Source organism: Melospiza melodia, chromosome Z (assembly GCF_035770615.1).
Source record: "Melospiza melodia melodia isolate bMelMel2 chromosome Z, bMelMel2.pri, whole genome shotgun sequence".
NCBI classification, from domain to species: Eukaryota; Metazoa; Chordata; class Aves; order Passeriformes; family Passerellidae; genus Melospiza; species Melospiza melodia.
This window is the reverse complement of record NC_086226.1, coordinates 42,358,108-42,368,006: the sequence shown is the minus strand read 5'-3', so window position 1 is coordinate 42,368,006 and position 9,899 is coordinate 42,358,108. Positions and strand designations below refer to the sequence as shown.

At 41.7% G+C, this 9,899-nt stretch overlaps 1 protein-coding gene across 1 annotated transcript; it reads left to right on the top strand.

Moving 5' to 3' along the window:
• The first annotated feature begins 30 nt into the window (after positions 1–30).
• On the top strand, positions 31–5,849 carry NSA2 (NSA2 ribosome biogenesis factor). Its single transcript, XM_063179799.1, has 6 exons — positions 31–165; positions 404–591; positions 2,240–2,390; positions 2,727–2,906; positions 3,968–4,160; positions 5,581–5,849. The coding sequence occupies exons 1-6, from the start codon at positions 163–165 to the stop codon at positions 5,646–5,648; spliced, it is 783 nt and encodes a 260-aa protein (XP_063035869.1). The 5' UTR covers positions 31–162; the 3' UTR covers positions 5,649–5,849.
• The last annotated feature ends 4,050 nt before the right edge of the window (positions 5,850–9,899 follow it).

The following is a 9,899-nucleotide window of genomic DNA, read 5'->3' as shown; positions in this document are numbered from 1 at the left end:
TCTCTTTGGCCTCGTCGAGCCCGGCGCGAAGCCCTCGGGGGACGCGGACCGCAGCCTCTCCGCGGGGAGGAACCAAAGAGGCGCGCGGAAGCGTTTCCACTCGGCGCCACTTCCCAGAAGGCCCGCCCTTTCCGCCGCGGAGGAGGCCGCGGGGCTGCCGACATGGTGGGAGCCGGCGCTGGGGGTTGCGGCAGCCGCGGGCGCGGGGCGCGGGGTCGGGCGGCGGGATGCAAACGGCGGTGCAGGGGAGGGATGGGAGACTGCGGGAGGCCGGGTGGGGCCCGCAGTGAGGGTACCGCCGTCGGGCCGCCGCCTCCCCGCGGCCTCCCCGCGTGCGGCGGAGGAGCCGTCAGCGGCCCGCGGGCGGCCGTGCCCGCTGACCGCGCTGCCTTTGTGCCCACAGCCGCAGAACGAGCACATCGAGCTCCACCGCAAGCGCTATGGCTACCGGCTGGACTACCACGAGAAGCGGAGGAAGAAGGAGGGCCGGGAGGCGCACGAGCGGTCCCGCAAGGCCAAGAAGATGATCGGGCTGAAGGCGAAGCTGTATCATAAGCAGCGGCATGCCGAGAAGATACAGATGAAAAAGACGTGAGTGTCCGCCCCCTCTCTGATACCGTCCCGTCATCTTGACGCTTGAAGGATGAGATGAGACGTTGATATTATTACAAAGAGCTCATTATTGCTTGAGTCGCATGTTATGGTCTTAAATAGCGATCGGGCTGTAGAAGGAAGGGGGCTTTGCCGCAGCAGACACATTTCAGTGTCCCTCTCTTTTAAATGAATGTTAACAATTTAGCTTCTAGAAGTACTTCCTGAGACAAGTGTTGATGGGCAGTAACCGTGACTAATGTAATCATGACAAAAAAAGTGAATGCAATTCTTTGGAGCTTTTACATCAGCTGCTGTGTTAGTGTAACGAGGCGGTATTTTTTAGTGGTTAATAGCAAATATACAGTACCATACGAAGTATTTAAGCAGAAGATGAGGCCTGTCTGCAAGGATAAACAGCAGTGTTGATAATAGATGATAAAAGCATTTTTCTGTAAATTCTGTTATCCAGAACTTGAAATGAAAGCTGTTAATGATGCCTGAAAACTAGGCAAGAAAGTAGTACTCCATAGTGTAAAGCCTGTAGAGCAGGTCTTTGTTTATTCGATGCTGGAAGTGAGGGGGATAGCAGCGCCACAAACTCACCTGTCTGTTCTTTTCACAGAGAAAAGCTTGTCTGCTTTTCTTACTTAATGCGCACATTACACTTTCGTAGCCTTCATTTTGCGACATAGTTTCTAACTGCATGATTACGTGAGCCCTTGTAGCACATGCATGGTTTCCGCAGGAGGTGGTTGCCAGCCTCCTGGTGGTTGTTTTTGGTGAAGGCTCCTTGGTCTTCCTCAGCCTTGAACTTTTCACCCCAGTTCCTGCAGGTGCTCAGTAAGATTGTCTGCTCCAGTAGCCAGTGGTTAGCTTTCTGCAGTTAGCTTGTTGTGCTAAATTTACAGGTTATTAAAACATGCTTCATTCACATACCCTGCTACAAAGTAACTACTTCTTTTTGCATAGCTACAGCTTTTTGCATAGCTCAAGCATTATTTTGTTGCCTCGGCATCATTAACATTCTCATTAATTGCTAATGAACTTCATACCTATCCACCGTGTAGTTTTTGCTGGTTTCAAAGTGTAGATAGCTGCTTTCCTCTGCTACTTTTAGAGGTCATGGGTTTATTAACCTGTTATTAGTGTGTGGGTCTTCCCCCCAGAAAACAGCCTCAAAATTAACAAAACTTGGCTCCTCTTACAAACACACATTCCTCACATGTGTAAGCATTGCCATCAAATCTCAGAAGAAGCATAGAATGGGTTTTTTTTGTCAGCAGAGAGGAAGGCTACCCTCTCTCAAAGTGCTTGGCTGTTTGCTTCGGGTCGCACAGAAATTCCTTAAAGAGGTGCATGTCTTTCTTGTGTTCCTGTCCTGGTAGGAAATGACAAGATTAAGTGAAATTAGTAGTTTTCCTTGAAAATTATTTATATAGTATTATTCCATATATATATATATATATACATATAATTCATATATATATATAATTCATATATATATAGTTCCTTAAATATTAATATATAATACTTCACAAATACCTCTTAAAGAAAACTTTGAGCAGGCACAGGCTAAGTTAAAATGGTATATCTAAAAATAAGTCTTTTTCCTTGTGTCGTTAATATTGGTTTTCTTTCTTTGCAGCATTAAAATGCATGAGAAGAGAAATACAAAGCAGAAGAGTGATGAAAAAACACCCAAAGGAGCTGTACCAGCATACCTCCTGGACAGAGAGGGCCAGTCCCGGGCCAAGGTCCTCTCTAACATGATCAAACAAAAAAGAAAAGAAAAAGCTGTAAGTAAATGTATCAAAGTTCAGATACCTAAAATAACAACAACCACTTTATATTGCTGATGCCAAGGTTATGTAACAGCCTTCAAGCAAAGACTGATTAAAACATGAAATCTTGAGTGACTGAACAGTTTAGGACAATGTGAGCAAATGCAGTATCTTGGTTTTTGGAACTTTAAAGTGCTATTTAAATAAGTGGCTATGAGTTGCATAACAACTATGGTCTAACCCTTTGCTTTCCAGAAATTTGATTTTATGCTTTGATTTTTCCTCTTTCATTTACATATGTGACAGGTAAGAATATTGACCTTTTGTTTTTTTGTTTTACCCTCCTTCCAGGGGAAGTGGGAGGTGCCTGTGCCAAAAGTTCGTGCACAAGGAGAAACAGAAGTTCTAAAGGTGATTCGTACAGGAAAGAGAAAGAAGAAGGCATGGAAGAGGATGGTTACAAAAGTTTGTTTCGTTGGAGATGGCTTTACTAGGAAGCCTCCTAAGTATGAGCGATTCATTCGACCAATGGTAACGTTTTAGAGCCTAAAGAACATTTAAGTAATAATTCTTTTGAGTTACTGCTTTGATTTTCTGTGTTAAAGAAACTTTCTTGTGTGATTATGCACTTGATCATTACCCATGTAGAACATTCCTGTTGGTTTCCTTGCCAAAATATAAACCTCTAATAGCATGGTGGGTGGGGAGATGCCTCTAGAATCCCAGTCTATGTTGAAATTCCTGCTTTTTTCCTATAACTCAGATGATGCTAGTAAGTTAAAGCTATTAGCTTTTGCATTAGCATAGGAAAATCTTTTTCAAAAATACTTTGCATATATTTTAAAGATGACAGTGTCTTTTTCAAACTGCACTGATTCTCCGAACTGCAGAAGCCCACTCTGTTATAGGATTTCAGAATTCCCTCCTTTTGGCTTAAATAAGCTTGAAGCACAGTTGTGACTGTGAAGGGAAGAGCTGTGCCTCCAGTCCAGCCTTTACTTACTCAGCTGCAGGAGCAGTGCCTGGGTTCTATCAGCCTGGCAGCACACAGGCAGAAGAGCTGGATTCAGTGGTTTTATATAAAGAGCCATTCCTGTTCCCTTCCAGGACTCAACAGTCACTGTGCAGGCTGCCCGTTGAATTGTACTTCACTGCTAGTTTGATGGTCTTACACACCAGCCTTGGAAAGATTTTTTTGACACAGAAAAATTTATGGTACATAATGGTAAAGTACCCTCTATAAAGTGCAAGTCACTAGATAAAAACTGCTCTAGGAGATGGGTATTTCATATTTTGTCATACTTCTTCATGGAACAGAAATTGTCCAAGGCAACAAGTATTATTGTTGGGCTGCTACTAAAAATTGACATCCTGAAAACATACATGGAAAGCTTTATCTTTTTATTAACCAGATTTTAAAATAAGTCTGTCTGTCTACAATAGGCAGATGGCATTCTGTGTTCTAAGTTGTTTCATTCTTCCTAGTCTTTCTAAATATATAGAGATGAGGACATAATTCCCAGTGTTTAACTAGATCAGTTGTGAGAGTTTAAAGCAAATATTAACTCATTCTAACACTCTTTATGCAACAGGGCTTACGTTTCAAGAAGGCACATGTGACACATCCTGAACTTAAAGCTACTTTTTGCCTGCCTATCCTTGGTGTAAAAAAGAATCCATCATCTCCTTTGTATACACAGCTGGGAGTAATTACTAAGGGTACTGTCATTGAGGTGAACGTGAGCGAGCTTGGCCTTGTGACACAAGGGGGCAAAGTTATCTGGGGTAAGTAAATTTAACTAGTTATACTGCTGAACTACTTTTTAAAGTTTTTGATCTTCATTGCATCATGTGTTGTCAAGATCTCATCCTCTAGTCATAGTTGATGGATTGTTAAAAGTTAGGTTTGGGCTGTAGCAGAAGCAACTAATAGCAACTCTAAAAATACATGCTTTAGGTGTTAATCTTGCGCTTTCCATTCACACTTGCAAAATCAAATTGGATAAAGTTCAGAGCAAAGACTCAGCTTACTTGCTTGTATATCATATTGAGCAATACCACAAATCTGTTACCATGTGAACCATGAGCAATTGAATTACACTTGCAGTGGAAGTTCTGTGTAGGAGCCTCATTAACAGATTCTGCACCTGGGATGGGGCATCCATGTATGTATGGACTGGGGAACAGTAGGCTGGAAAGCAGTGCCATGGAAAGGAACATGGAGGCCCTGGTTGATGTCAAGTTAAAAGTGATCAGCAGTGCCCTGGCAGCCAGGAGGGCCACCCGTGTCCTTGGGGGGCATCAGCCAGGCAGTGGAGGGGATTGTCCTGCTCTGCTCTGCACTGGGGCAGCCTCACCTCGAGTGCTGGGGGCTGCTCTGGGTGCCACAGTGTAAGAGAGATACAAAACTATGGGGGAGTGTCCAAAGGAGGGCCACAAACATGGTGCAGGGTCTGGAGGGGGAGCTGTTTGAGGAGGGGCTGAGGTCATTTGGTTTGTTCAGCCTGGAGCAGAGGAGACTAAGGGAGATGTCACTGTGGCCTTCAGTGTCATCACAAGAGGAAGCTGAGGGGCAGGTCCTGATCTCTTCACTCTTATGACCAGTGACAGTGGTGTAAGGTGACAGGACTTCAGGTAATAGCACCAAGCTGAGTCAAGGGAGGTTTAAATTGGTATCAGGAAAAAGGTTCTTCACCTAGGCTGTGGCTGAGCAGTGGAACAGTCTCCCCAGGGAAGTGATCACAGCACCAGCCTGGCTGATTTCAAGAGGCATTTGAACAGTGTTTTCAGGCACATGCTGTGATTCTTGGGGGTGTCCTGTGCCAGGACAGTCTAACGGCCAGAAGTTAGACTCAATGATCCTGGTGGATCGCTTTCAACTTAGCATATTCTGTGATTCTGTGATCTTCATAGGATCAGACAGACTTCATTTAACAGAGGAGTTCACTTGGACAGTAGGAAACCTAAGATTTTTTTTTTTTTAATCTCAGAACTCTAAATGATCCATTTATAAAAAAAGAGCCTTAATATAATGTTTTGAGAACACATAAGTTTACAGCTCAGTAGAAGGTAGATTTAGATTTCAAAATGCATTTGAGTCCCTGTGCTGTAGAGACTTGTTGATTGAATTTGCAAACATAGAAAGATCTAATCTGTAAGAACTACTTCCAGGTTTTGTACACATGTAATTCCCTTTTCTCTCTAGGGAAATACGCCCAAGTAACTAATAATCCAGAAAATGATGGCTGTATTAATGCAATTCTACTTGTTTAAATTGGATACCAAGTGTTGGATGTGGACACCTACAAAATAAGTGGACTTTACCCAAATTTACAAAATCTTTGGAACCTTCAGCCATTCCAGAAGAGTGACCCTACAAGCTGATGAGGAACTTCAGCCAGAAACAACTGCTCACATTTTTATATTTATGTTTGCTCAGTTGAACATTGTCCAAATAAAGAGATTTAATTTTTATTTTTTCATGTGGTATGTATTTGATCTAAACCTTCTTGGTGTTTTTACAATAGCAGTTTCCTTGCTTAAGTATGTTGTACCTAATTCAAGTCACATTCCCATAGGGAAAATCTCCCATATGGGAAATACAGCCACTATCTCACACAATGTCCTACTGTAACAACTAAAGGTATGGAAGAAGGTACAGATCTTCTGGGAAAGAAGACCTGGGAGGCTGCAGCTGGAATGTTACTGCAGACTGACATTAGAAACTAAGCACCAAGTTTGATACTTGCCCCTGCAGAATCATGGGCTTGGGAACATGTGAGCAGCAATGGGGGTGTGTGTTTCAAATGAGTGTTTGAGATTGCTTAAAAAATCACTGGCAAAGGCACCTGAAAGAAACAGATTTGATATTAAGCAACAGCACAACAAAGTTGATTGGCAAGATTTGCTCTACTTCTATGAGACAATTAAGGCACACTAAGGAAAAAGAGACACAACAAAACCAAAAAACAAAATCTAGTAAATCAAAACAGAAATTAACCAAGAACTATCAAGGGTATATGTGTCTGTGTGTGTGTAACAAAAGGATAGAAAGGGCAAGGATAAAAAAGAAAACAGCCTAAAAGCCCAGCAGCAGTCAAACATAACCATGTGTAACTTATAACTTCACTCATAACTGAACTTATAACTTAGCCTTAACAATTTAACAGAGGAATAACATTTAACAGGACTTAACCTAACTTGTAGCTTAACAACTTAGCGAAAGAGCAACACTTGACCACATTTAGCTTATATCTTTACCTTACAGGCCTAAGTTAGATACCTAAGATACTTAAACATCTAAGAAAGCAGAATTTCTCCTAGATTTTCTGCAACATATGGGCACATGCATGCACACAGAGAACTAGTGCATAAGGTACCTGTGAAACATTGTCCTCAAAGGCAGTGAAATACTCAGTCCGGATGCTTTTGATATCCTCAGCAGCCAAAGGGTTGGGCCTCAAGGAGTGAGGATATTCTTGTTCAGCAATCCTGTGTATACAACAAACAAGGGTTAGCTGGCTCTGAGAGGCCCCACTTAGAAGTTGCTATTTGCAGCCTGCTGCAGCTCAGGAGATCTTATTTTTGACCTCTGTATGTGGGCCCGAGAGAGTGGATTTCAGTCATAACAATGTTTCATCCTGGCCATAGTTTTGGTCAGCCACTTTATTTGAAAGTGTTAGAGCAAAGATGTTCGGGCGGTCAGGCAAGAGAAACTGTTTTCAAGGCTCTTCATTATGAAAACAGGAGCTTGTTGTCAGCTGTTTCTGGGAGCAGGCAGTGTTCCTGATGAGCCCTAGAGGAGCTGAGCCCTGATGGTGTTCAGTCATGGCTGAGGCCTAGCAGGCTTTTGTCATATCACTGTGGTGCCTGGAAAAGGAGCAGGGGATGCACTCCCACAGAGCAGGGTGAAAGATAACCACAAGGGCAGCTACTCTCTACCTGCCTCCTTACCGCCTCCCTTTCTCTCCTTTCTTTCCACGACTGCATTAATGGAATGAATTAATCTAGGAGAGTGTAGCACCTTAATTTCAAGCAAGAGAACAGTTTCAGAAGTTAATATGTATGAATTTAAAAGGGCTTAAATATGTGAACTTTGAAAATGGTTTGACAGTCTTGATACTACAATTATTTGTAGCAATTTTGGTGGCTTTAAGAAATACTGAAGAGAAGCTAAAGGTCACATGCTTTAGCTGATCAATATATATTTAGCTTGCATTCTTGAAATAAAAGAATCAAAGGCTACTTCTAAACTGGAAGCTTTCAGCAATGTTACAACTGAATTGGTAATCTTCCAGTCATGGAATTAGTGGCAAACAGAAATATTTTATCACTATAAATATCCACAGTCACTACTTTATATTTTATACGTTTTTATATTTTTATATTTTATTTATTTATTTATTTTATACTATTTTTATATTTTATACTTTTTTTTATCACTACTTTATATTCTTACTCTTAAATAGTACTTCACTTCTAGCCAAAGAGTTTTTAGGACAAATTGCAAATCAAATCCTAATAAATTTCTTCCAGTTTATACAGGCAGTAGTCACCTACAGCAGATTTGAGTATATCCAGGTGGGGAGATTCCACCACCTCTGAGTAACCTGATACAGCATTTGACCACTTCTAGTTTAAGCTGGTTTTTATTTAAATAGAATTTCCTATATTCCAGTTTTTCCCCAACTGGGCATCACAGAGTCTTAATCCATCTTTATATCCTGCAGTGATACATAGCCTCTGCCTCCTCCATAGATCTCATTAGGTTTTTGCCTTGATTAACGATTCCTGCACAGTTAAACTTCCCTTGAGCTTACCAGAAACATTCCATAAACAGGAACTTCTGATGCCTAACCAAGGAGGGGCACAGGAGATGATTGCTCATCCCCAATAGTCTTCGAACATTACTTACCTGAACCATAGCCAGTGGAACGATATTATTATTACTGGACTTTGGAAGAATTCCAGTAATTGCTTACAGCCAGGATGATGATTAATTGATGTCTTAAGTCAGTCAACTTGCAATCCTATAAACAATGGTCCTAAGTGAAGCCCTTCTAACCCTCCTGGGCCACAGCAGGCTCCTCTGAGTGAAACACTTCCCACAGCTCACCAACTCAAGAGTTTGCAATACTCAGAGGACCCATGTCAAAAGCTAAAGATGGGACCTGAACTGATAGCTCCCCATACTGCTTAAGGCTCAACCCTCACTCCTTCAGAAATGCAAAGGCATTCAATATGAGTATTTCACTGAACTTAAGGGGAAATTTAGTAGGTATCTTTATCTTTGTACATATGCACATATACACACATATCTGTGAGTTGATTTAAACATCTCAGATCTATAATTATGTTATATTGTTGAGTAAATCCTATTGAATCTCTTCATAAATGTTAAACTAGTCAATGATTGAGTGTTGCCAAGTCCTTTACAGATAAACCACTGACAAAGTCCAGAACTGTGACTGTTCTCAATCATGCTCTATCAGCAGTTTGGAAAGCTGTGGCATCCCATCTGTAAGGAAAAGGAAGCATCCAAAATTCATATGTGCTTGTGGTTGAACAGAATGATAAAAGTCAGAGGATCCTCAAAATTCCATACTTAGCATGGAAACTGGTATGTTAGTCCTTGATCTCCTAGACTCACCAGTGGAGTTTGGATAAAGGGTAGGGTGAAAAGGAAGAAAGATGAGGGAGGGGGAAAAGGGAAAGGAAAATCCAGCTGATGGCGTGCCCAGGTCCTGGGGCACATGTGCACCTGAGCTTCATGGAGTCATGGGGATACCTCAGCCCCATTCCTGCACTGTACCATGTTGTGCTTTATTTCGAGAAGCCAGAACAAGGATGTTTGTCCTGAAAAAGTGCTGCCCTACCTTAGTATGTACCCATCTCAATCCATGTCCTGCTGTTGCTCACTGTGTAATTACCAACAAACCTTATCTTCTATGCTTCTACAAAAGTAAGGGGGTCCTCTTTGAATGTCATGACTCAGCAGGAGGTCTCCCTAATCTTTTTGCATTCCCTATCTCTCTGAATAATTTCAGATGGATTCTAATTCAATTTTTCTTTGTATGCTTCATCTCTCTAGTAAGTAATAGAGCGAATCTTGCCATCAAACTTTTTAAAGTAATGATTTGCAAATTTATATTAAACCTGCTTTTGCTAATACCTTTGACAGTGGTTCATTAAGCAACTTAAACTACTTGTGACATACACTTCCCTTCCACCAGGTATGTGTACACAAGGTTAAGACCCTCCTGAACTTTCTCTTCTCCAGAGATGAGATCTCTTCTATCACAGATGCTTCTCCTGTCAGGTTTCAGATCTGGAACTCAGACAGGAAGTCAAGGTAGCTGCTTTTGTACCATCTTCATAACTTCTCTTGTAGGATCCTACAAACACACTAACTGTAACCACAACCTGTCACTATTTTATTAGTGTAACACACTGCCCCACTCTAGACTTACTAACTTACAAGTATTTGAAAGTAAGAGAGGGTAACAAACCAGCAAGTTACTTACT

What these genes read in the sequence shown, in the direction of transcription:
- NSA2 (XM_063179799.1), top strand. An exon ending in AAGATACAGATGAAAAAGAC is followed by an intron (nt 592 to 2,239) that starts GTGAGTGTCCGC and finishes CTTTCTTTGCAG; the next exon opens with CATTAAAATGCATGAGAAGA. An exon ending in AAAAAAGAAAAGAAAAAGCT is followed by an intron (nt 2,391 to 2,726) that starts GTAAGTAAATGT and finishes CCCTCCTTCCAG; the next exon opens with GGGAAGTGGGAGGTGCCTGT.